The 27981-nt window shown below is 50.5% G+C and overlaps 2 protein-coding genes and 1 long non-coding RNA gene across 3 annotated transcripts in view; all 3 read right to left on the reverse strand.

The window, feature by feature from the left end:
* The window catches only part of LOC140720489 (uncharacterized), a 179483-nt gene that overhangs the window by 77060 nt on the left and 74442 nt on the right, over positions 1-27981 (reverse strand). The gene's annotated exons all lie outside the window — the stretch shown is intronic.
* On the reverse strand, positions 1113-12985 carry LOC140720455 (NACHT, LRR and PYD domains-containing protein 3-like). Its single transcript, XM_073035307.1, has 7 exons — positions 12837-12985; positions 3555-3641; positions 3228-3398; positions 2902-3072; positions 2574-2744; positions 2251-2418; positions 1113-2086 (listed from the first exon to the last, which is right to left on the reverse strand). Exons 1-7 carry the CDS (start codon positions 12983-12985, stop codon positions 1999-2001), a joined length of 1005 nt encoding a protein of 334 aa, XP_072891408.1. The 3' UTR covers positions 1113-1998.
* Positions 13956-27682, reverse strand: LOC140720472 (uncharacterized). The gene is made up of 6 exons (XM_073035323.1): positions 27591-27682; positions 23891-24051; positions 21549-21720; positions 21389-21454; positions 14405-14574; positions 13956-13997 (listed from the first exon to the last, which is right to left on the reverse strand). Exons 1-6 carry the CDS (start codon positions 27598-27600, stop codon positions 13956-13958), a joined length of 621 nt encoding a protein of 206 aa, XP_072891424.1. The 5' UTR covers positions 27601-27682.

Consider the following 27981-nt stretch of genomic DNA (forward strand, 5'->3'; position numbering starts at 1 on the left):
GGGTGCGTCTCGTTAGGGATGCAAATGGAAGCAGTGAATGGGAAGGGGTCGGGTTTACTGGGAGTGCGGACTGTGAGAATGAATGGGAAGGGCTGGATCCTATTTGGAATGCAGACAGTGCTCGGACGATGGCAGCGAATAGGTAGCGGTGCATCCCGTTAGGATTGCGGGTGGTGGGAATGAATGAGAGAAGATGGCCTTTGATTGAGAGCGAGGCCTGTGTGAGTGGACGGGAGTGGAAGGCGACCCGTTAGGGGTAGGGACGGTGAGAGAGAACGCCATGGATTGCGATCTCGTTTGTGTGATGGGACGGTGCGGAGGGAGATTCACTCTGTATCTGACCACCGGAGTGTGTGATGGGACGGTGTGGAGAGAGATTCACTCTGTCAGACCCCGGGAGTGTGTGATGGGACGGTGTGGAGGGAGAATCACTCTGTGTCTGATCCCGGGAGTGTGTGATGGGAGGGTGTGGACGGAGATTCACACTGTGTCAGACCTCGGGAGTGTGTGATGGGACGGTGTGGAGGGAGTTTCACTCTGTGTCTGACCCCGGGAGTGTGTGATGGGAGGGTGCGGACGGAGATTCACTCTGTGTCTGACCCCCGGAGTGTGTGATGGGAGGGTGTGGACAGAGATTCACTCTGTGTCAGACCTTGGGAGTGTGTGATGGGACGGTGTGGAGGGAGATTCACTCTGTGTCTGACCCCGGGAGTGTGTGATGGGACGGTGTGGAGGGAGATTCACTCTGTGTCTGACCCCGGGAGTGTGTGATGGGACTGTGTGGAGGGAGATTCACTCTGTGTCTGACCCCGGGAGTGTGTGATGGGACGGTGTGGAGGGAGATTCACTCTGTGTCAGACCTCGGGAGTGTGTGATGGGACGGTGTGGAGGGAGATTCACTCTGTGTCTGACCCCCGGAGTGTGTGATGGGACTGTGTGGAGGGAGATTCACTCTATATTTCACCCCGGGAATGTCCGACCTTCGTCAGCTGAGACGCTACTGTGTCAGTGTGAGGAGCTCCGACCCACTGTTACAGTGCACAGGGTGCGGGGGGCAGCAGAAACCTCAAACAAACTCAAGTCCGACACCAAGTCAGGAGGTTACAGCGGTTTATTGATTTCATCATGATAAATGTAAATTAAACAGTATGTGAGCTGCTGTCGCGGGAATAAATAAGCTGTTGTAGCGATGTACTACATACTGAGCGAGAGACAACGACAGGCAGTCGGTAAGTCTGTTCCAGACTTGTTTATTCAAACTTAGCGGCGCTGGCATTTAATCCTGGGGTATTTGTGAGCCGATGCGCCTGCGCATTTAATCCCGAGCGCCCGCCCTCTCCGAGCGGAAATGACGTCAGAGGTGCTCACCGCGCTGGCTATTTGTGTGTCCATGCGTCTGCGCAGAAAGTGGGTCGCCTCAATGTTCCCGACTCACTCACAGTCACACAGAATTAACTGACCGGCGACAACGGGTGACCGGTAGATTAATCAGTCCCGTCTCTCACCGTCACTCTGCATCCAATCACACTTCAGGGCCGTGTCCGGGATCGCTGCGGATCCGAGGCCATTGCCGAGGTATTTGTCAATTAACATCATTGTATTGGCCAGACAGCCGAATGCACCGTCATTAGCAAAGGGAGGAAAAGGATTCTCTCCCGGGACACCGGTGTCCCAGACTGACTCCCGGCCCCCCGGGCTCCTCCTGTCTAGGTAATTCCCCGGGGTGTCACGCGGGAGAGTCTCGAACCCGCACATCCGGCGGAAGCTGCGCAGCTGGACAACGGGCGGAATCACGTCACTGCGGGAGCGCTTCCGATATCACCGAGCTCGAGACCGGAGCCAGTTCCGTTGAAACCATTGGGAAGCCCGCCCGGTGCGCGGCCATTAAAGGTAAGGGCGGGAGTTAAAGGGGAGGGGGAGTTAAAGGGGAGGGAGACTTAAAGGCCTGCGGGGAATCGGTTCCATCCGGCGGGCGTGGATGTTCACACATTCAGATGTTCAAACAGACACTCTCACTCCGGGTCTGGGTTCCTGCAGAGACCTCAGGTCCTTCTTCCCGGTCTGACTGAACCGATTGTTCCACAGCCTGAAACAGATGGGAGAATGAAGATGGAATAAACAGATCACACAACAGTGTCAGTAACAGGGGACCGGGGTTAATGTTTCAACAACACTCACAGACAAGTATCACCAGAAAACCCGCGGTTCCGCTGACATTTTATCACATTGAACATTAACACAAACACTCACCGGATCAGCTCCAGACTCGGTTGGGTCAGTATGAGGCGGCGGAGAGAGGGGAGAGATCCGTCTGTCAGAGAGTTCCATCCCATGTCCAGCTCCGTCAGGGATGGTTTTGTACTGAGAGCGGAGACGAGATCCTCGCACCCAGAATCTGTGAGACCGACCATCCTCAGCCTGGAGATGGGAGAGAGTGAGGGTGAAGGATACAGAGAGACAGGAGACGGTACAAATCCCCAGTGGTTATCAGCAACACAATTACTGATTACATTAATGTTCAGTGTCAGACACCCAGTGACTGTAAACACAATCTCCCACAGTCTAGTACTTACTCCAGTTTCTGTATTTTACACTCCGGGTTCCTCAGAGCCGCAGACACCAGTTTCACTCCTGAATCTCGCAGTTTATCACCACTCAGGTTCAGCTCCGTCAGTGATCGATTTGTACTGAGAGCGGACACGAAATCCTCGGCACCAGAATCTGTGAGACCGACACTCTCCAGCCTGGAGATGAGAGAGAGGGTGAGGGTGAAGGACACGGAGAGACAGGAGATGGCACAGATACCCAGTGATAATCCGTAAAATTATTATTGATCACATTAATGTTCAGTATCAGACACCCAGTGACTGTAAACACAATCTGCCACAGTCTGGTACTTACCGCAGTTTCTGTATTTTACACTCCCGGTTCCTCAGAGCCGCAGACACCAGTTTCACTCCTGAATCTCCCAGTTTATTATCACTCAGATCCAGCTCCGTCAGTGATGGGTTTGTACTGAGAGCGGAGACGAGATCCTCGGCCCCAGAATCTGTGAGACCGACCATACTCAGCCTGGAGATGAGAGAGAGTGAGGGCGAAGGACACAGAGAGACAGGAGATGGTACAAATCCCCAGTGTTTATCAGTAACACAATTACTGATCACATTAATGTTCAATGTCAGACACCCTGTGACTATAAACACAATCTCCCACAGTCTGGTACTTACCACAGTTTCTGTATTTTACACTCCCGGTTCCTCAACGCCGCAGACACCAGTTTCACTCCTGAATCTCGCAGTTTATTACCACTCAGGTTCAGCTCCGTCAGTGATCGATTTGTACTGAGAGCGGACGCGAAATCCTCGGCACCAGAATCTGTGAGACCGACACTCTCCAGCCTGGAGATGAGAGAGAGGGTGAGGGTGAAGGACACGGAGAGACAGGAGATGGTACAGATCCCCAGTGATAATCAGTAAAATTATTATTGATCACATTAATGTTCAGTATCAGACACCCATGACTGTAAACACAATCTCCCACAGTCTGGTACTTACCACAGTTTCTGTATTTTACACTCCGGGTTCCTCAGGGCCGCAGATACCAGTTTCACTCCTGAATCTCCCAGGTCGTTCCCCCCAAGTCTAAACACAAACAGACAAATTGATGAGCAAAGTGATACAAACCGTGGGTCTGAGAGTAATTGTCTCACGCGGATATTTCAGGAAACATTAAACCCTTCCGTAAATCACTGATCGGAGTTCCCATCACTGTCAATGTCCCTCACTGCCCAGCTCCAGGGTATTCACCCAATGTCAGTAATTTAGTCTGTTGCTGTGACCCTGTGAACTCCACATATTCTGTCTCGTTCTCCGTTGGCTAGAAAAGTGTTACTGACCACAGAGTGTCAGAAGAAGTAGGGTTGAAGGTGATATAGCCCTACAGTGAGGAAGATTTGTGAATCGGGAAATGTCGATGGGAGATGGAGGAGAAGACCCACCTGAGGGAACGGATGGAAAGACACAAGAGGAAAGGGATGGGGGAAAGAGTTCCCACAAGAGGAAGTGGGATGGGGAAGAGAGATCCCAAAAGAGGAAGGGGGATGGGGAACAGAGATCCCACCGGTGGAAGGGGATGAAGAAGAGAGATTCTACCGGAGGAAGGGGATGAAGAAGAGAGATACCACAGGAGGAAGGGGATGGGGAAGAAAGATCCCACAGAAGGAAGGGGGATGGGGAAGAGAATTCCCTCAGGCGGACGGGGAAGTCAGATCCCACAGGAGGAAATGGATGGGGAAAAATACATCCCACAGGAGGAAGGGGGATGGAGAAAAGAGATCCCACAGGAGGAGTGTGATGGGAAAAAGAGTTCCCAAAGTTAGAAGGGGATCGGGAAAAGAGATCCCACAAGAATTGGGGGGACGGGGAAGAGAGTTCACACAGGAGGATGAGGGATAGGAAAGACAGATCCTATGGGAGTAAAGGGAATGGGAAGGAGAGATCCCACGGGAGGAAGGCGGATGTGGAAAGGATATCCCACAGGACGACGGGGATGGGGAAAAAACATCCCACAGTAGGAAGGGGATGGGGAAGAGAGATCCCACAGGAGAAAGAGGATAGGGAAGAGAGATCCCATAGGATGAAGGGGGTTGGGGAACAAAGATCCCACGTGAGGAAGTGGGATGGGGAAGGAAGAACCCACAGGAGGACGGGGATGGGGAAAGGAGATCCCACAGGAGGAAGGGGGATGGAGAAGAGAGACCCCACAGGAGGAAGGGGGTTGGGGAAGAGAGATGCCACAGGAGGAAGGGGGCTCGGGATGAGAGATCCCGCAGTCGGAAGCGGAGTCAGCAAGAGAGATCCCACAGGAGGAAGGAGGATGGGGAAGAGAGACCCCACAGGAGGAAGGGGGATGGGGTAAAGAGATCCCACAGGTGGAAGGGGGATGGGGAAGAGAGATGCCACGGAAAGAAGGGGGCTCGGGATGAGAGATCCCACAGTCGGAAGCGGAGTCAGCAAGAGAGATCCCACAGGAGGAAGGAGGATGGGGAAGAGAGAACCCAGAGGAGGACGGGGATGGGGAAGAGAGATCCCATAGGAGGAAGGGGCAAGGGGAAGAGAGATCCCACAGGAGGATGGGGGCTGGGTATGAGAGATCCCACAGTCGGGAGCGGAGTCAGCAAGAGAGATAACACAGGAGGAAGGGAGATGTGGAAGAGATATCCGACAGGAGGAAGAGGATGGGGAAGAGAGATCCCACAGGAGGACGGGGATGGGGAAGAGAGATCCCATAGGAGGAAGGGGTAAGGGGAAGAGAGATCCCACAGGAGGAAGGCGTCTAGGGATGAGAGATCCCACAGTCGGAAGTGGAGTCAGCAAGAGAGGTCCCAAAGGAGGAAAGGGATTGGGAAGAGAGATCCCACAGGAGGAAAAGGGATGTGGAAGAGAGATCCCACAGGAGGAAGGGGGATGGGGAAGAGAGATCCCACAGAAGGACGTGGATGGGGAAGAGAGATCCCACAGGAGGAAGGGGGGTGGGGAAGAGATATCCCACAGGAGGAAGGGGGATGGGGAAGAGAGGTCCCAAAGGAGGAAGCGGGATGGGGAAGAGAGATCCCAAAGGAGGACGAGGTTGGGGAAGAGAGATCCCACAGGAGGACGGGGACGGGGAAAGGAGATCCCACCGGAGGAAATGGGAAGCGGAAGAGATATCCCACATGAGGAAGGGGGATGGGGAAGAGAGATGCCACAGGAGGAAGGGAGCTCGGGATGAGAGATCCCACAGGAGGAAGAGCATAGATAAGAGATATCCCACAGGAGGAATGGGGATGGGGAAGAGAGATCCCACAGAAGGACGTGGATGGGGAAGAGAGATCCCACAGGAGGAAGGGGGGTGGGGAAGAGAGATCCCACAGAAGGACGTGGATGGGGAAGAGAGATCCCACAGGAGGAAGGGGGGTGGGGAAGAGAGATCCCACAGGAGGCCTGGGATGGGGATGAGAGATCCCACAGGAGGAGGGGGATGGGTAAGTGTAATCCCACAGGAGGACGTGGATGGGGAAAGGAGATCCCATAGGAGGAAATGGGAAGGGGAAGAGATATCCCACATGAGGAAGGGGGATGGGGAAGAGAGATCACACAGGAGGAAGAGGGATGGGGTAACGAGATCCTACAGGAGGAAGGGGGATGGGGAAGAGAGAACCCACAGGAGGAAGGGGGCTGGTTATGAGAGATCACACAGGAGGAAGGGGCATGTGGATGAGAGATCCAACAGGAGGACGGGGATGGGGAAGAGAGATAAAACAGGAGGAAGGGGGCTGGGGAAGAGAGACCCACAGGAGGAAGGGGGATGGGGTAAAGAGATCCCACAGGATGAAGAGGATAGGGAAGAGAGATCCCACAGGCGGAAGGGGGCTGGGTATGAGAGATCACACAGTCGGGAGCGGAGTCGGCAAGAGAGATCACACAGGAGGAAGGGGCATGTGGATGAGAGATCTCACAGCAGGACCGGGATGGGGAAGACAGATAACACAGGAGGAAGGGGGCTGGGGAAGAGAGATCCCATAGGAGGAAGGGGTAAGGGGAAGAGAGATCCCACAGGAGAAAGGGGGATGGGGAAGAGAGATCCCACAGAAGGACGGGGATGGGGAAGAGAGATGCCACAGGCGGAAGGGGGCTGGGGAAGAGAGATCCCACATGAGGATGGGGGCTGGGTATGAGAGATCCCACAGGAGGAAGGGGGATGTGGAAGAGAGATCCCACAGGAGGACGGGGATGGGGAAGAGAGATCCCACAGGAGGAAGGGGTATGGGGAAGAGAGATCCCCCAGAAGGACGGGGATGGGGAAGAGAGATCCCACAGGAGGAAGGGGAGTTAGCAAGAGAGATCACACAGGAGGAAGGGGCATGTGGGTGAAAGAACCAACGGGAGGACGGGAATGGGGAAGACAGATAACACAGGAGGAAGGGGGCTGGGGAAGAGAGATCCCACAGGAGGAAGGGGGATGGGGAAGAGAGATCCCACAGGAGGAAGGGGGATGGGGGAGAGAGATCCCACAGGAGGAAGGGGGATGGGGAAGAGAGGTCCCAAAGGAGGAAGGGGGATGGGGAAGATAGAACCCACAGGAGGACGGGTATGGGGAAGAGAGAGCCCTCAGGAGGAAGGGGGATGGGGAAGAGAGATCCCACAGGAGGAAGGCGTCTAGGGATGAGAGATCCCACAGTCGGAAGTGGAGTCAGCAAGAGAGGTCCCACAGGAGGAAGGGGGATTGGGAAGAGAGATCCCACAGGAGGAAGGGGGATGTCGAAGAGAGATCCCACAGGAGGAATGGGGAAGGGGGAAGAGAGATCCCACAGAAGGACGGGGAAGGGGAAGAGAGATGCCACAGGCGGAAGGGGGCTGGGGAAGAGAGATCCCACAGGAGGATGGGGGCTGGGTATGAGAGATCCCACAGGAGGAAGGGGGATGTGGAAGAGAGATCCCACAGGAGGACGGGGATGGGGAAGAGAGATCCCACAGGAGGAAGGGGTATAGGGAAGAGAGATCCCACAGAAGGACGGGGATGGGGAAGAGAGATCCCACAGGAGGAAGGGGAGTTAGCAAGAGAGATCACATAGGAGGAAGGGGCATGTGGGTGAAAGAACCAACGGGAGGACGGGAATGGGGAAGACAGATAACACAGGAGGAAGGGGGCTGGGGAAGAGAGATCACACAGGAGGAAGGGGGATGGGGAAGAGAGATCCCACAGGAGGAAGGGGGATGGGGGAGAGAGATCCCACAGGAGGAAGGGGGATGGGGAAGAGAGGTCCCAAAGGAGGAAGGGGGATGGGGAAGATAGAACCCACAGGAGGACGGGTATGGGGAAGAGAGAGCCCTCAGGAGGAAGGGGGATGGGGAAGAGAGATCCCACAGGAGGAAGGCGTCTAGGGATGAGAGATCCCACAGTCGGAAGTGGAGTCAGCAAGAGAGGTCCCACAGGAGGAAGGGGGATTGGGAAGAGAGATCCCACAGGAGGAAGGGGGATGTCGAAGAGAGATCCCACAGGAGGAATGGGGAAGGGGGAAAAGAGATCCCACAGAAGGACGGGGAAGGGGAAGAGAGATGCCACAGGCGGAAGGGGGCTGGGGAAGAGAGATCCCACAGGAGGATGGGGGCTGGGTATGAGAGATCCCACAGTCGGGAGCGGAGTCAGCAAGAGAGATCACACAGGAGGAAGGGAGATGTGGAAGAGATATCCGACAGGAGGAAGAGGATGGGGAAGAGAGATCCCACAGGAGGACGGGGATGGGGAAGAGAGATCCCACAGGAGGACGGGGATGGGGAAGAGAGATCCCATAGGAGGATGGGGCAAGGGGAAGAGAGATCCCACAGGAGGAAGGCGTCTAGGGATGAGAGATCCCACAGTCGGAAGTGGAGTCAGCAAGAGAGGTCCCAAAGGAGGATGGGGATTGGGAAGAGAGATCCCACAGGAGGAAGGGGGATGTGGAAGAGTGATCCCACAGGAGGACGGGGATGGGGAAGAGAGATCCCACAGGAGAAAGGGGGATGGGGAAGAGAGATCCCACAGAAGGACGGGGATGGGGAAGAGAGATGCCACAGGCGGAAGGGGGCTGGGGAAGAGAGATCCCACAGGAGGATGGGGGCTGGGTATGAGAGATCCCACAGTCGGGAGCGGAGGCAGCAAGAGAGATAACACAGGAGGAAGGGAGATGTGGAAGAGAGATCCGACAGGAGGAAGAGGATGGGGAAGAGAGATCCCACAGGAGGACGGGGATGGGGAAGAGAGATCCCATAGGAGGAAGGGGTAAGGGGAAGAGAGATCCCACAGGAGGAAGGCGTCTAGGGATGAGAGATCCCACAGTCGGAAGTGGAGTCAGCAAGAGAGGTCCCAAAGGAGGAAGGGGATTGGGAAGAGAGATCCCACAGAAGGAAAAGGGATGTGGAAGAGAGATCCCACAGGAGGAAGGGGGATGGGGAAGAGAGATCCCACAGAAGGACGTGGATGGGGAAGAGAGATCCCACAGGAGGAAGGGGGGTGGGGAAGAGATATCCCACAGGAGGAAGGGGGATGGGGAAGAGAGGTCCCAAAGGAGGAAGCGGGATGGGGAAGAGAGATCCCAAAGGAGGACGGGGTTGGGGAAGAGAGATCCCACAGGAGGACGGGAATGGGGAAAGGAGATCCCACAGGAGGAAATGGGAAGCGGAAGAGATATCCCACATGAGGAAGGGGGATGGGGAAGAGAGAATCCACAGGAGGAAGGGAGCTCGGGATGAGAGATCCCACAAGAGGAAGAGCATAGATAAGAGATATCCCACAGGAGGAATGGGGATGGGTAATAGAGATCCCACAGGATGCCTGGGATGGGGATGAGAGATCCCACAGGAGGAGGGGGATGGGGAAGTGTAATCCCACAGGAGGACGTGGATGGGGAAAGGAGATCCCATAGGAGGAAATGGGAAGGGGAAGAGATTTCCCACATGAGGAAGGGGGATGCGGAAGAGAGATCACACAGGAGGAAGAGGGATGGGGTAACGAGATCCTACAGGAGGAAGGGGGATGGGGAAGTGAGATCCCACAGGAGGAAGGCGTCTAGGGATGAGAGATCCCACAGTCGGAAGTGGAGTCAGCAAGAGAGGTCCCACAGGAGGAAGGGGGATTGGGAAGAGAGATCCCACAGGAGGAAGGGGGATGTCGAAGAGAGATCCCACAGGAGGAATGGGGAAGGGGGAAAAGAGATCCCACAGAAGGACGGGGAAGGGGAAGAGAGATGCCACAGGCGGAAGGGGGCTGGGGAAGAGAGATCCCACAGGAGGATGGGGGCTGGGTATGAGAGATCCCACAGTCGGGAGCGGAGTCAGCAAGAGAGATCACACAGGAGGAAGGGAGATGTGGAAGAGATATCCGACAGGAGGAAGAGGATGGGGAAGAGAGATCCCACAGGAGGACGGGGATGGGGAAGAGAGATCCCACAGGAGGACGGGGATGGGGAAGAGAGATCCCATAGGAGGATGGGGCAAGGGGAAGAGAGATCCCACAGGAGGAAGGCGTCTAGGGATGAGAGATCCCACAGTCGGAAGTGGAGTCAGCAAGAGAGGTCCCAAAGGAGGATGGGGATTGGGAAGAGAGATCCCACAGGAGGAAGGGGGATGTGGAAGAGTGATCCCACAGGAGGACGGGGATGGGGAAGAGAGATCCCACAGGAGAAAGGGGGATGGGGAAGAGAGATCCCACAGAAGGACGGGGATGGGGAAGAGAGATGCCACAGGCGGAAGGGGGCTGGGGAAGAGAGATCCCACAGGAGGATGGGGGCTGGGTATGAGAGATCCCACAGTCGGGAGCGGAGGCAGCAAGAGAGATAACACAGGAGGAAGGGAGATGTGGAAGAGAGATCCGACAGGAGGAAGAGGATGGGGAAGAGAGATCCCACAGGAGGACGGGGATGGGGAAGAGAGATCCCATAGGAGGAAGGGGTAAGGGGAAGAGAGATCCCACAGGAGGAAGGCGTCTAGGGATGAGAGATCCCACAGTCGGAAGTGGAGTCAGCAAGAGAGGTCCCAAAGGAGGAAGGGGATTGGGAAGAGAGATCCCACAGAAGGAAAAGGGATGTGGAAGAGAGATCCCACAGGAGGAAGGGGGATGGGGAAGAGAGATCCCACAGAAGGACGTGGATGGGGAAGAGAGATCCCACAGGAGGAAGGGGGGTGGGGAAGAGATATCCCACAGGAGGAAGGGGGATGGGGAAGAGAGGTCCCAAAGGAGGAAGCGGGATGGGGAAGAGAGATCCCAAAGGAGGACGGGGTTGGGGAAGAGAGATCCCACAGGAGGACGGGAATGGGGAAAGGAGATCCCACAGGAGGAAATGGGAAGCGGAAGAGATATCCCACATGAGGAAGGGGGATGGGGAAGAGAGAATCCACAGGAGGAAGGGAGCTCGGGATGAGAGATCCCACAAGAGGAAGAGCATAGATAAGAGATATCCCACAGGAGGAATGGGGATGGGTAATAGAGATCCCACAGGATGCCTGGGATGGGGATGAGAGATCCCACAGGAGGAGGGGGATGGGGAAGTGTAATCCCACAGGAGGACGTGGATGGGGAAAGGAGATCCCATAGGAGGAAATGGGAAGGGGAAGAGATTTCCCACATGAGGAAGGGGGATGCGGAAGAGAGATCACACAGGAGGAAGAGGGATGGGGTAACGAGATCCTACAGGAGGAAGGGGGATGGGGAAGTGAGAACCCACAGGAGGAAGGGGGCTGGTTATGAGAGATCACACAGGAGGAAGGGTCATGTGGATGAGAGATCCCACAGCAGGACCGGGATGGGGAAGACAGATAACACAGGAGGAAGGGGGCTGGGGAAGAGAGATCCCACAGGAGGAAGAGGATAGGGAAGAGAGATCCCACAGGAGGAAGGGTGATGGGGAATAGAGATCCCACAGAAGGAAGAGGATAGGGAAGAGAGATCCCACAGGAGGAAGGGGGATGGGGTAGAGAGATCTCACAGGAGGATGGGGATGGGGAAGAGATATCCTACTCGAGGAAGGCGGATGGGGAAGAGAGATCCTACAGGAGGAAGAGGATGGAAAAGCGTTATCCGACAGGAGGAAGAGGGATGGGGAAGAGAGATCCCGGAGGAGGAAGTGGTTATAGAAGAGAGATCCCGCAGTAGGAAGCTGAATCAGGAAGAGAGATCGAACGAGAGGAAGGAGATCGGGAAAAGTAATCTACATGGGGAAGCGGATTTGGAAGAGAGATCCCACAGGAAGAAAGGAATGGGGAAGATATATTCCACAGGCGGAATGAGATCGCGAAAAGAGATCCCTCAGGAGGAATTGGAATGTGGAAAAGTGATCCCGCAGTATGAAATGGGATGGGGAAAAGAGATACCACAGTTATGGGGGGATTGGGAAGAGAGTTCCCACAGGTGGAAGGGGGATAAAAAAGAGAGATTCTACGGGAGAAAGGTAATGGGAAGGAGAGATCCCACAGGAGGAAGGCGGATGGTGAAGGGAGATCCAACACGATGATGGGGAATGGGGAAGAGAGATCCTGTAGGAGGAAGGGGGATGAGGAAAAATGATTGCTTGGGAGGAAGGGGGATGGGTAAAGGAGATCCTACACGAGGAAGGGGATGGGGAAGAGAGATCCCACAGGAGCAAGGGGGATGGGGAAGAGAAATCCCACTGGAGGAAGGCGTTGTGAAGAGAGATGCCACAGGAGGAAGTGGATAGGGAAGAGAGCTCCCACAATAGGAGCAGGGGTGTGGAAGAGAAATCTGACAAGAGGACGGGTAATGGCTAAGAGAAATCCAACAGGATGAAGGGGGATGGGGAAGAGTGATCATACAGGATGAAGGGGAATGGGGGAGAGTGATTGCACAGGATGAAGGGGGATGGGGGAGAGTGATCGCACAGTATGAATGGGGATAGGGGAGAGTGATCGCACAGGATGAAGGGGGATGGGGGAGAGTGATCGCGCAGAAAGAAGGGGGATGGGGTGAGTGATCGCACAGGATGAAGGGGGATGGGGTGAGTGATCGCACAGGATGAAGGGGGATGGGGAAGAGTGATCCCACAGGATGAAGGGGGATGGGGAAGAGTGATCGCACAGGAAGAAGGGGGATGGGGGAGAGTGATCACACAGGATGAAGTGGGATGGGGAAGAGTGATCCCACAGGATGAACGGGGATGGGGAAGAGTGATCGCACAGGATGAATGGGGTGGCATTTGTCACTATTCATCTCAATCTGATTTACTGCAGTTTTACCCAAATCCGTTTACTTTGAAACAGCAGAATGGAACAGTGTCACAGTTCTGAGTGAGAGATAAATCAAGTTACCTCAACTCCTGGCACTTGTGCAGCCCGGGTCCCAGCCGCTGGATTCCTTCACACTGAATGTTGCATTTCTCCAGGCTGAGGTGGTTTATTGTATCACAGAGTCCGATCGCATGAGACAGGACCGCGCAGTCAACCGGGGTCAGTATCATTCCACTGAATGAAAGTGTTTTCAGAGATCCCAGTGCGGCCTGAGCCAGTCCACGATTCTGAGACTCAAACAGGTAGTGCAATGTGTTCAGGAGTCTCCTTCTACCAGCTTCACTTTCCATGTTTCCACTCTGGCGTTTAACCTCCTCCTTCACCCAGTCAATCACCCGGCAGGTTGTTTGATGCGGAAATGCACCCAGAAACTCCTCCAGGCCCCGAGCTGTCATTGGGTTGGAGAGACCAGCAACAAAACGGAGAAATACCTCAAATCGCCCATCTTCCGTCTTGTGGGCTTCAGTGAGGAATTTCAGGATATCCTCGGGATGTACAGTCAGGAATTGTGCGACTGCAGCTACAAACTCTTGGATCGTGAGGTGTGGGAATGTGTACACCACGCTCTGGGCAGAATCCTCTCTCTCCAAAAGCTCCATCAGGAACCCGGACAGGAACTGGGAAGTCTGCAGATTGAACTTGATCAAATCTCCGTCTGCAAACACAATCTTCTTCTCGGACACTCCTCTGTAGGCCATCTGACCTACCCTGAGTAACACATCACGGGGTCTCTCAATCTCACGACCGTGATTTTTCAGGATATTGTAAATATAGTAGGAGTATAGTTGAGTGATGGTCTTGGGAACTCTCTGCGGGTCCCTGACTCTTTGTGTGAAGAAGGGGCCCAGTGCCAGAGCGAGGATCCAGCAGTAGGAGGGGTTGTAGCTCATGGTGTACAGGATCTCGTTCTCCTGCACGTGTTTGAAAACAGCTGCTGCCACCGTCTGATCTTCAAAATACCTGATGAAATATTCCTTCCGTTCCTCACCAACAAATCCCAGGATTTCAGCCCAGACACCGATCTTCGCCTTTGTCAATAAATGTAACACAGAGGGGCGGGTGGTCACCAACACTGAACACCCTGGGAGCAGCTTGCCCTGGATTAAACTGTACACAATGTCAGATACCTTGCACCGGAATTCAGGATCTGTGCATGAGTCCTGAGGGTCTGTGTTTCTCCTGCTGTCAGCAAAATCAATTGTGTCGTTGAATTCATCCAAACCATCAAATATAAATAGCATTCCCTCTGGATTCTTCCACAGTGATTTCAGGACATTCCCGAGGTAAGGATAGAAAAATAGCACCAGGTTCGAGAGGTTTATTGTACAATTGATCGTGTTTAAATCTCGGAACATGAAACTGAGGACGAACTGGAACTGTTGGTAAATTTTTCCCGTGGCCCAGTCATAAACAATCTTTTGTACCATTGTGGTTTTCCCGATCCCTGGGACTCCGGCCACTGCTGCCGAACTCCCAGATTTTGATTTACTCCGGGAAAAGCTGCTCTGGAACAACTGATCAGTCCGGATTTTTTCCAGCTCCCTGCGGAGATGTTTCTCTCTCCACTCCTCGTGGTCTCTGCCTCTTGCCAGCAGCTCATGTTCCACCAGTGTCCAATCTCGAAGAGTAGAAATGACCGTGAGGTCAGCGTATCGATCAACCAGCTGGAAAACCTTCACCTTCTCCCTCATCAGGATCGTGTTCACTCTCAGTGTTTCAGTTTGTGCCCGCAGAGTCTCCTTGTGTTTCTGTTGAACATCTTCCATGGGAACAGAGAACATATTCAAAATGTTAACCAGCTCAACTGACTAAGAACTTTATAACTACAGTTCAATATTCAGTGTTTGAGGTTACATGAATTAATTCAATGCTTCCATGGATGTTAGGACAGAAAGTAAAATTCTGTACACAGACACTGGAACCAACAGCGATGATTGTCCCAGAAAAATATCCAATCCTCATATTCTGACACTAATTACAGATGAAGGTGAACATTCCCTGATATCCTATTGCAATCCTGACTGCACTCCCGTTACAACATTTCACTATATTTAAAGCATTGTTGAGTCATTAACAGACGATGTTAATGTTGACCTGGTGTGGGAATATGGAGAGCAGTACAACGTGCATTTTTGCAAAGCTACACACTGGAGTGTCACGGGTGTCCACTGCTCTTGCATCAAAACAGGAGCAGAATATGCGGGAAATACTCAAGCCGGGCAGCGCCTGGGGGAGAATTGCAGTGAACTTGCGGATCGATAACACTTCGAAATGACAAGAAATAAAATGGCTAGTTTGCAGTCCAACCGGGACACTCCGATATGGAGAGGAAGCTTTTGCCGATGTAGCAAGCTCCGTCTCTCCCTGCATCTGATGAACACAAAGGAACGGCAGAGACTGACACAGCTTGGCACCAGAGGTGTTTCAGGAGATGCCAGTCTGCGTTGAACATTATTTAAGTGCCTCAGGGTCTCTAGATCCACTGGGTTTACTCCCAAACTCTTCCCCATGAGGGGTACAGTTACAGAGCCGTGGATGTTTGAGATCAGAGCTTTCCTGTTGCTGGGTGAGCTGCCAATCACGGCCGACCAGACCCATCTGCCCAAAGCGACTGGTTGTAAGGAACCAGGAACCCGCCTTTACCCCTTCTGCTGTCGGAAGAAACGCTTCCACCGGGCTTAGTGGCTGAGCCAAACGCCTGCATCCCAGCTGCCCGCTTTCCTACTGTTCCCAAGTCTCTGGATTCCAACAGTCACCAACACACCCCTGTACCAGGGAAGAGAAAAGGACTTAGGGTATGATCGTGCCATCATTCAGCAACACACACACACACACACTCACACACACACTCACACACTCACACAGTCACACACACACACACACACACACACACACACACACACTCACACTCACACTCACACACACACACACACACACACACACACACACACACACACACACACACACACACACACACACACACACACACACACACACACACACACACACACACACACACACACACCACACCCTCTACCAGGGAAGAGAAAAGGACTTAGGGTATGTTTTGTTTCATGGTCATGAATGCTTGGTGGAACCCCGGAATGTGCATGCCCTCAAATCCTTTTGTTCCCCGGATCTGGAGTACCTGGTGCTGCTGTGTAAACCTTTCATGTTACTGCAGGAGTTCCCGGCTGTTATTATCACAGCTGTGTAATACATCCCCCAGATGTGTGTTATTGTCACCGAGGGGGAATGTTTGCCACCAGAAACCAGTCAGGATTGCCCAAACCAGCAACTCTGGATCAGCCGTTCCGTGTGAACAGCACTTGCCGCGTGACCGACAACTTACATTGCCGGTGATCAGCTGGAGCTCAGGAAACGCAGCTCCGATCTGTGCAAATTCACCCAGACAGCGAAACGACAATACAGAGACAGGATTCAGGGACAACTCACCGCCAGCAACACTCACAGCTTATGGCCAGGTCTACACACTCTCACTGATTTCACAGCTCAGTGCAGTGATGCTGCCTCTCGCCCAGAGGAGCTAAATCTTTTCACACTCGGTTCGACATCGCCGACACTGAGCCCCCGAGGAGAGCCGCCAAAGCGGTCTGCACATTGGTCATCTCTGAGTCTGAATTACGCGGGTGTTTCCAGCGAGTGGACAGTCACAAGGCTGCGGGACCGGACGGCATCCCAGGGGGATTAATCGGGATTTGCGCGGGACAACTGGACAGGTGTGTTTACAGATACTTTTAATCTCTCCCCCTCAAAGTGTAGAGTGCCCTCCTGCTTCAAATCATCCACCATTGTCGCTGTACCTGAAACCACCAAGGCAGCATCTCTGAACGTCTGGCGTCCTATCACATGCACCTCAATAATAAGCAAATGCTTTGAGAGGCTGTCTATGGACTAAATCTGCAGCTTGCTGCCACACACACTGGACCCACTACAATTCTCCTACTGACACAACCGATCGACACAACACTCACTGTTCTACACACAGTCTTTAAACATCCCGAGAAGAGGGATGTCTATGTCAGAATGCTGCTCTTGAACTGCAGTTCAGCATTCAACACTATCATTCCCTCCAGGCTTGACCAGAAGCTCAGTGACCTCGGCCTTCACCCTGTCTTGTGCAGCGTAATCGTGGAGTTCCTGTCAGATCGCCGGCAAGTGGTAAGAGTGGGCTCCCTCACCTCTGCCACTCAATATAGGTGCCCCTCAGGGCCGTGTCCTAAGCCGTCTCCTTTATTCTCTGTATACGCATGACTGTGTCGCCACCCACAGCTCCAATCTGCTAATTAAATTTGCTGACGATACTACATTTATTGGCCAAATCTCAAATAATACCGAGGTAGCCTACACGGAAGAAGTAGATAGATAGATAGATAGATAGATAGATAGATAGATAGATAGATAGATAGATAGATAGATAGATAGATAGATAGATAGATAGATAGATAGATAGATAGATAGATAGATAGATAGATAGATACTTTATTCATCCCCATGGGGAAATTCAACCTTTTTTCCAATGTCCCATACACTTGTTGTAGCAAAACTAATTACATACAATACTTAACTCAGTAAAAATATGATATGCATCTAAATCACTATCTCAAAAAGCATTAATAATAGCTTTTAAAAAAGTTCTTAAGTCCTGGCGGTTGAATTGTAAAGCCTAATGGCATTGGGGAGTTTTGACCTCTTCATCCTGTCTGAGGAGCATTGTATCGATAGTAACCTGTCGCTGAAACTGCTTCTCTGTCTCTGGATGGTGCTATGTAGAGGATGTTCAGGGTTTTCCATAATTGACCGTAGTCTACTCAGCGCCCTTCGCTCAGTTACCGATGTTAAACTCTCCAGTACTTTGCCCACGACAGAGCCCGCCTTCCTTACCAGCTTATTAAGACGTGAGGCGTCCCTCTTCTTAATGCTTCCTCCCCAACACGCCACCACTAAGATGAGGGCGCTCTCCACAACTGACCTATAGAACATCTTCAGCATCACACTACAGACATTGAATGACGCCAACCTTCTAAGGAAGTACAGTCGACTCTGTGCCTTCCTGCACAAGGCATCTGTGTTGGCAGTCCAGTCTAGCTTCTCGTCTAACTGTACTCCCAGATACTTGTAGGTCTTAACCTGCTCCACACATTCTCCATTAATGATCACTGGCTCCATATGAGGCCTAGATCTCCTAAAGTCCACCACCATCTCCTTGGTCTTGGTGATATTGAGATGCAGGTAGTTTGAGTTGCACCATATCACAAAGTCCTGTATCAGTTTCCTATACTCCTCCTCCTGTCCATTCCTGACGCAGCCCACTATGGCCGTGTCATCAGCGAACTTCTGCACATGGCAAGACTCCGAGTTGTATTGGAAGTCTGATGTGTACAGGGTGAACAGGACCGGAGAGAGTACGGTTCCCTGCGGCGCTCCTGTGCTGCTGACCACCGTGTCAGACCTACAGTCTCCCAACCGCACATACTGAGGTCTATCTGTCAAGTAGTCCACTATCCAATCCACCATGTGAGAGTCTACTCCCATCTCCGTTAGTTTGTGCCTTAAGATCTTGGGCTGGATGGTGTTAAAGGCACTAGAGAAGTCAAGGAATGTAATCCTCACAGCACAACTGACCCCATCTAGGTGAGAGAGTGATTTGTGCAGCAAATAAGTGATAGCATCCTCCACTCCCACCTTCTCCTTATATGCAAACTGAAGAGTCATCACCCTGACACAATGGTGTCAAGAAAACAACTTCTCCCTCAATGTCGGAAAAACGAAGGAGATGGTTGCAATGTCGCAAAATCAGGAGGAATGGAGATAGGCTGACCCCTGTTGACCTCAATGGATCTGGGGTTGAGAGGGTGAACAGCTTTAAGTTCCCCGGCAGAAACATCACTGAGGATCTCACGTGGTCTGTACACACCAGCCGTGGGTGAGGAAAAGTCACAACAGCACCTCTTTCACCTCAGATGGTTGAGGAGGTTTGGTATGGGCCTCCGAATGCGAACAATTTTCTACACGGGGTGCAACTGAGAGCATCCCGACTGGCTGCATCACTGCCCGGTACGGGAACCGTACTTCCCTCGATCGCAGGACTCTGCGGAGAGTGGTGCGGACAGCCCAGCCCATCTGTCGATGTGAACTTCCCACTATTCAGGACATTACAGAGACAGGAAGGGAAAAAGGGCCCAGAGGATCATTCTGGACCCAAGTCTCACCAAGCACACACTGTTCCAGCTCCTCCTATCAGAGAAACGGCACCGCAGCATAAAAGCCAGGACCAACAGGCTCCGGGACAGCTTCTTCCACCAGGCCATCAGACTGATTAAATCACGCTGATACAATCCTGTTTCTACAATTGTGCTGCTGGCACTGAAAACAGTTTTCACAACTTCTGTCCGTGATATTAAACCTGATTCTGAGAGTTTTTATCTGACTGTTGTGTCATTTGTTTTAGAGCTGTGACGCATCATACTCACACCGTCCTATTTCGTATCAAAGTGCGCTCCAGTGCACATGGTGTCTGCTAGAAATTGTTCTGTAAGTTCTTACTTTTCTTTGCGTATTTTCCAGATCCGTTTCAGACCAGGAAACTATACCAAAAGAATCCATCAATATGGGCCCAGTGAATGTTTACTCCCTTTGTTATACTTTTACTGTTCAGCTCTGTTTGGCAGATTTCCTTCATCCTTGATGTAAATTCAGATTTTCTTCGGCCTTGAAGTAAATTTTATTGAAAGACTTTCCTTTATCACAAGATGATCTATTTTCCTTGCTTATTGTTATCCTACGTATATGTTTCATATTCACCCATCGGCTGCCTTGTATCCCGATGCTCTGTTTGATATTCTGCTGGCTTTATTGCACCTTTCTTTATGTTTCATGTTCTGTACTTTTCTAGTCTCAAGTTTATACCTTTGGAAATTAGTTCCATTATTTGAATTATTTGTTTTAGCTTTACTGATGCAAGAGCAAATAACTTCAAATCATCAATGTATAGCAGTGTCAAGGTATAATTTGGGTTTTTTTTCAGATTTGATACTTGAGATTTCTCCGTTTCAGTAAATTATGATCGGGTTTAAAGCCGGACAAAACCATAGTGGGCTCAAAGATTCACAATGGGGAATCCCTGCACTTATTTTGATAACAGTGGCTGTTCCTTTGTGGTTGTTAATAGGGTGATTATTGTCCACCAGTGCTTATTAGATGTTGTAGAAATTTCACAAGTACTGGATGAATCTTATATATACTTGGAGGTTCTGTTAGCCAAACAAGGGAGAGAATCAAATGTGTTTTGATACAATTTAACATTGAAAGATGTTTGATATGGAATTACATAATTGATTATCAGTTGTTCCTTAAATTCGTTCATACGCTAAAGGTATTCTTTCTGCTTTTCTGTACGTATTATGGCTATCTAAATAAGTGGTTATTGTTTATGAGTTACATAATGTTACAATTTTATATATAAAATTTTCTTATTATTAGGAGCCAGTAATAACATAGTAGGTGACCATTCAATAGTCATAAATGCAGAATTAAAGCTGTCCTTGAGGCTGGTGGTACGTACCTTCAGCTTTTTTATATTTTCTGCCGCATGGGAGTATGAAAGGGAGAATGTTTGAGGGTTCATCAGCAAGGCTTTGGGTGGTGTCTGTGTCTGGCTAACTTAATTGAGTTCCTCCAGGAGGTGACAAAGGTGATGGATGAAGTTACAGATGGATGTTGTCTACTTGGATATTGGTAGAATCTTTGACAAGGTTCCCACGTGGGAGGCTCATACACAAGGTTAACATGCCTGGGAACTGTGGTGAATTGCCCTGGCTGGCGGGGAACCATATTGCGAGAAATTGCTTTCGCTGGCGGGTGGTGAATCTATGAAATTATTCTCATAGTTGGCAGAGGAAGACAAGTCAGTGGTCATACTAAAATGCAGGTCTATGTTCCTGATTCGGAAGAGCGTCAACATTTACAGAAGGCAGGATAATGGGGTTGAGAGGAATTGCGGAGCAAATTCACTGAGCTGAATGGCTTAATTGTCTGCCTAAGTCTGATGGTTTTAAGGTGCATCTAGAGTATTGTGTTCACTTCTGATTGTCCAGCACTGGGGATGATTGTAGAGGGTGCAGAACAGGTTCACCAGGATGTTGCTTGGATTCGGTGGCGTGTGAGGTAAGTAGAGGTTTGAGAATCAGAATTGAGTGCAGTTGCTTTTACGAAGGAGGTGCTTCGGAATCTGAAAGGTCTGAAGAGAGAAAGGTCACCTGGACTGGGTCATACAGTGTGTCAGGAGCCTGTCTGGGGTGTGTGGGGATTCCCAGAGCATTAGGACCCGGAGTGGAGGGTTCAGAGACACCAGGGCTGGATGAATACATTAACAGCTGGAACAGCTGGAAAAATACATTTTACAATGTTCAGGCTGCAACGAGAGATGATCTGAATTGTAACCTGAAACCAGAGATCGGCGAATGATTGATGGTGGATTCTCGTTCCCAGATTCTGCCAAGTCACAGTCTAACATTTGAGATGTGGTTTGAACTGAGCATTTCATCACTCACCTGTCAGTTCAGTGGGTAACTCAGACAACCCTTGTGCGATGTTTATGCATTCCTCTGGGTCAGGACCTGTTTAAATCAACAAAAGAGTTCATGAAAACAAAACTAAAATAATTACAACTATTTAATGTGCCTTTGTGTTGAGTGCGTGGTTTTAACATACCGAGCTCCTGTATCTCCCTCAGTATGCTGTCCAACTTCGGTAACTCAGTCCTCCACATCACAAAGGATTCCCACATCGCCCTCCGGGCCCGGGAGCCTTTGCCATTCACCAAACTGAGGAAGAGTCTGGAGCTCTCTGTCCGGTTTCCATTCTCTGTCAGTTCAGTGACTTTCTAAAAAAGCAAACAATTAATTTATTGAGGAGTAGATGGACAGACATGGCGAATCTCACAGATTAATATTCATCCTGGATTAATGAGCTGAGGTGAATTTGACCGACGGTCCTGATAAGATGCAAAATTAATTTTAGACTGAATGCCGGTTCAACAGTCCAGATATGCAGCCCTTGCACTTATGTCATACAACGATATGACTATTACAGCACAGTAACACAGTCCGTGCCGAGCGCTTACTCTCACCTAGTCCCACCTACCTGCACTCAGCCCATAACCCTCCATTCCCTTCCTGTCCATATACATATCCAGTTTTTAAAATGACAATATTGAACCTGCCTTTGCCACTTCTACTGTAAGCTCATTCCACACAGTTACCACTCTCTGAGTAAAGAAGTTCCCCCTCGTGTTACCCCTTAACTTTTGCCCCCAACTCTCAACTCATGTCCATTTGTTTGAATCTCGCCTACTCTCAATGGAAAAAAGCCTATCCATATCAACACTATCTATCCCCTCATAATTTTAAATGCCTCTATCAAATGCCCCCCCCCCCGAAACTTCAACGCTGTAAAGAATAAATACTTAACTTGTTCAACCTTTCTCTGTACTTAGGTGCTGAGACCCAGGTAACATTCTAGTAAATCTCCTCTGTACACTCTATATTTTGTTGACATCTTTATGAATAATACGGTGGCCAGAACTGTACACAATACTCCAAATTTGGCCTTAAAAATGCCTTGTACAATTTATCTTTACTTCCCAACTCCTGCACTCAGTGCTCTGATTTATAAAGGCCAGCATACCAAAAGCTTTCTTCACCACCCTATCCACATGAGATTCCACCTTCAGGGAACTATGCACCATTATTACTAGTTCACTGTGTTATACTGCACTCTTCAACGCCCTACCATTTACCATGTATGTCCTATTTTGATTAGTCCTATAAAAATAAAGCACCTCAAACTTATCAGCATTAAGCTCAATCTGCAAACTTTCAGCCCACTCTTCTAACTGTCCTAAATCTCTCTGTAAGATTTGAAAACTACTTCATTTTCCACAACGCCACCTATCTTAGTATCATCTGTATACTTAGTAATCCAATGTACCACCCCATCATCCAGATCATTAATGTATATGACAAACAACATTGGACCCAGTACAGATCCCTGAGGCACACCACTAGTCAACGGACTCCAACCTGACAAACAGTTACCCACCACTACTCTCTGGCATCTCCCATCCAGCCACTGTTGAATCCATTTATTACTTCAATATTAATACCTAACGATTGAACCTTCCTAACTAACCTTCCGTGCGGAACCTTGTCAGAGGTCTGACTGAGGTCCGGTACACTGATAAATACAGGAGGTGTGAGAGGAGAAGGTGACTCTGAACCTACAGTTCCCAGTGCTCCCCACCTGAACAGCTGAAACAGATCTACTGAAGACAAAGGTCTGACTGAGGTCCGGTACACTGATAAATACAGCAGGTGTGAGAGGAGAAGGTGACTCTGAACCTGCAGTTCCCAGTGCTCCCCACCTGAACAGCTGAAACAGATCTACTGAAGACAAAGGTCTGACTGAGGTCCGGTACACTGATAAATACAGCAGGTGTGAGAGGAGAAGGTGACTCTGAACCTGCAGTTCCCAGTGCTCCCCACCTGAACAGCTGAAACAGATCTACTGAAGACAAAGGTCTTACTGAAGTCCGGTACACTGATAAATACAGCAGGTGTGAGAGGAGAAGGTGACTGAATCAGCAGTTCCCAGTGCTCCCCACCTGAAAAGCTGAAACAGATCTACTGAAGACATAGGTCTGACTGAGGTCCGGTACACTGATAAATACAGCAGGTGTGAGAGGAGAAGGTGACTCTGAACCTGCAGTTCCCAGTGCTCCCCACCTGAACAGCTGAAACAGATCTACTGAAGACAAAGGTCTGACTGAGGTCCGGTACACTGATAAATACAGCAGGTGTGAGAGGTGAAGGTGACTCTGAACCTGCAGTTCCCAGTGCTCCCCACCTGAACAGCTGAAACAGATCTACCGAAGACAAGTCAGAGATCAAAGTCTTTAATGCCATGCAGAACTTATAGAACGTGCAGGAGATTAATATCGATCACTATTCCCTCTGATACCAGCGGTTCGGTGACAATACACTAAATACACTCACCTCATTTTCTTCTCTACTGAAATGTCCCTCCTTTGTCAACATCCAACCGAGTCTTTCAACTTTTTCTTCAATTGCATGTTTGAGTCTGTCCCTGTAGAACTTTGTCAGTTGGTACAGTCGATACTCGCCCCCCTCTGCCAGGAGGTCGGAGATTGTAAACTCTGGCACGGCGAATATAAAATGAGAATGTAGTCACAAACTCAAATCTCGCTTGTCTCCACCGCTCTCACCCAGCCCTAACAAACCAGTCATGTCTTGAACCTCAGTGTTTACCTGCTTTCAGCTGGAAACACGTATTTTGCCCTAATCTCCAACAATGGCCTTAAAAAATCGACCCATCAATGCGCTGTGCTAGACGTTCCCAGCAGGAACCCATTCACCAGATACCTGTCTCTCCCACCGTCCCACCCACTCACCGATTTCAGTTTAAAATGGGCAATAAATGTTGGGGTTATCGCTTCCCAGAGATACTCTCTCTATCCTGGTGAATACATTTCCCATAACTCATATCCTGGAAATACTCCTTATCCGGATAGCTGCATTTCCTCCGATACACATCCTGGAAATCCGCAGAACAGGTAGGACATTTCCTGTAGTGCGTTAACCGGTGCCACACTACACCGACTGCACACGCCCACACTTTTCCCCTCTCTGACCAACCCTCCAACAAGGAATCACATTTACCCACTTCCCACCTCATTCTGCGAACACATCACCCTCATGTTTCACTCACCCACTCCCTGTTGGGCACTTGACAATTCCGTGTTTAATGAGTTTCCGAGCTGACAGGCAGTCGCCTCACTTGTGCCGGTTCCAGGGTCCTGCTCAGTGTCTCTGACGTCACTGTCTCTGGGCTGACAGGCAGTCGCCTCACTTGTGCCGGTTCCAGGGTCCTGCTCAGTGTCTCTGACGTCACTGTTTCTCGGCTGACAGGCAGTCGCCTCACTTGTGCTGGGTCCAGGGTCCTGCTCAGTGTCTCTGACGTCACTGTCTCTGGGCTGACAGGCAGTCGCCTCACTTGTGCTGGGTCCAGGGTCCTGCTCAGTGTCTCTGACGTCACTGTCTCTGGGCTGACAGGCAGTCGCCTCACTTGTGCCGGTTCCAGGGTCCTGCTCAGAGTCTCTGACGTCACTTTCGCTGGGCTGAATTTGCTTCTCCTCCTCTGCGGCCGGACCGCATTCCATTGGGACATTGCTCTCAATCTGACCCTGCTTTGGAACCTTGCTTCCCGTGTCCCGATCATCTTTCCTCGATGAGTTACCTGGTAAAAGCCTCTTGAGTACTTTCTGTACCGAATTTAATTTCCCACCTGCAGTCAGTGATGAATTGCAGGTTTAGAGTGATTTATACTCGAACAAGGATTCACAATGGGTGTCTGCAATGGAGCCGGGTCTCCTGCTGACCGGATTTGGAGTGGGACTGTGCTGGTGAATGTGAACCACACATCCTGCTAGGTGACCATCCCGATAAACCAGTGAGTGGACACATCCACTCCCAGAAAAAGAACTGGATAGACACAGAAATACTGATCACCGACTACGCATTAACTGAACACACCAATAACCAGCGGTTATTAATGGAAAGGCATTAGGTGATACCGGGAATTATCACTGGGATTATCTCCCACAGACATAATTCTCCCTGGATCACAAACCGTCCAGTCACCTGTGTCACTGACAGACAAGCCACTGGATTACTCGTGGTCCGATCCTTCAGATCACACGTTCTCCGGTTGCTTTCTCACACACTGTCTTGTCCCCTGGGTCAAAGACTGACCACTGCCTTGAGATGGACAACGTCCAGTCCCCTGGGTTACAGATTGAACATAACCTTGAAGCCCATGATGCCTGGTCCCCTGGGTCCCATCCCGTCTCCTGGATAATAATTGCCATGTAGCAACTATACAAGTCATTGGCAAAGGGAGAGTCTTGCGTGCAGTTCCAGTAGCTAAACAAAGTCTCGCTGAGAGAGCTTTGCATTTGCTAAGGATGCAGTTGCTAACAATCTACAGGATGGATGTGATTCAGCTGGGAAGAGTGTCGGGGACATTCACAAGTACGTTACCGGATGGGGTTGTTTGTTATCTGGTTCGGCTGGGACAGTTTGCCCCGGAACACGGGAGCTTGAAGGGTAAACTTGCACACGTACAACAGAATCAGGTTTATTATCACCGGCATGTGACGTGAAATTTGTTAACTTAGCAGCAGCAGTTCAATGCAATAGGTAATCTGGCAGTGAAAAATAATAATAAAATTTAAAAAAATAAGTAAACAAGTAAACCACTTATGTATGTTGAATAGATTTTTAAAAAATGTGCAAGAACAGAAAGACTGTATATTTTGAACAAAGTAAGGGAGTGTCCAAATATTCAATGTCCATTTAGGAATGGGATGACAGAGAGGACGAAGCTGTTCCTGAATCGCTGAGTGTCTGCCTTCAGGCTCCTGTACACCCTCCCTGATGGCAGAGGGGAAGAAGCTGTTCCTGAATCGCTGAGTGTGTGCCTTCAGGCTTCTGTACCTCCTCCCTGATGGTAACAGTGGGAAAAGGGCATGCCCTAGGTGCTGGACGTCCTTAATAATGGACGCTGCCTTTCTGAGACACCGCTCCCTGAATATTTACAACTTCCGGCAGCTTCTCTCGGTCCTGTGCAGTAGCCCCTCCATACCAGACAGTGACAGACCGATGCAGACCACAAATGAAGTGTCTCCTGATCCTCAGCCATTTCCAAGGCAGGCAATGTTCTCGGCTCGGCTACAGATAACTGAGTTCGGAAAACTCCCCTCATCTACTTTGCGCAGCGAGGGGGGAGTTGAGAGCTGCCCTGACAAAACCTGAAGTGTTGTATTATCGCACAAGCTTTGAAATCCAGGAAATGCTCTTGTCACCTGTCTCTGAATTTTGTAAATGAAAGTTGAAGATGTCTTTCACCTCTAAACAGGCCCTAATGTGCAACAAACACTGAACCTAGATAATGTTGTAGGGGTGGAACTGGACTCTCTGACGGTGGTGTCTGAAAAGAGGATGCTGTCCAAGCTGCATGCCATCTTGGAAAATGTCTCCCATCCACCCCATAATGTACTGGTCAGGCACAGGAGTACATTCAGCCAGAGACTCATTCCACCGAGATGCAACACTGAGCGTCATAGGAAGTCATTCCTGCCTGTGGCCATCAAACTTTACAACTCCTCCCTCGGAGTGTCAGACACCCTGAGCTAATAGGCGGGTCCTGGACTTATTTCCACTTGGCATGATTAACATTATTATTTAATTATTTATGGAGTTATATTGCTATATTTCTACACTATCCGTGGTTGGTGCGGCTGTAACGAAATCCAATTTCCCTCGGGATCAATAAAGTATGTCCGTCTGTCTGTAGACTTTGATGTAACAAGCAACACCGTTGTCACACCCTTGTTTGTGTTTCACTCTCAACCTGCTGATTCAGGGTCTCCGGCTCCTTTCACTCAGGTGAAGCTTTGCCTGGTGAGTGGAGTCATTCGACCATTACTGGTGTCAGGTCCCTGCGCTGGAACTGTTGGACCGATCGATTACACAAAGGCACTTTACCAGTGTGATCAATGACACTGCTTGATGAAACTTTATCTCTGCCCTGTTAACGCCTGTGTAAGCTTCTTCATCTGAACTATTGTGCACCAACAGGGCAGAAGTTTAGTTATAAAGATCCAGGTGAACATACCTGTAGCCATTCTGATTCTGACTGACGATTGTTGATTGTCGTCGTCTTGTTTACAATCTGATCCCGGTGTTGGACAGCGCCGCCTTCTGGTGATGTCCTGAATTACACACAAGCAGACAGTGAGTCAGAGAGAGTTGGATTACTTTGCAAATGTGACAGTACAGCCATTCTCTGTATCAGAGCCGCAGTTCGCATCAACTCCCAAACCATGTCTGTATGTCTGTCCAGTGATATCTGGAGCATACTTCCGATAGAGGCACAGAGCAACAGATCACAGATACTGACCCTTCAGCCCACCGAGACAATGCTGACCACAGTGTGCACTGAGATGGTCCTAATTTTCAGGCCTTTGGTACAGGGTCAAACAGGAACATAACTTCATTGTAAAACC

This window comes from Hemitrygon akajei, unplaced genomic scaffold (genome assembly GCF_048418815.1).
Source record: "Hemitrygon akajei unplaced genomic scaffold, sHemAka1.3 Scf000043, whole genome shotgun sequence".
NCBI classification, from domain to species: Eukaryota; Metazoa; Chordata; class Chondrichthyes; order Myliobatiformes; family Dasyatidae; genus Hemitrygon; species Hemitrygon akajei.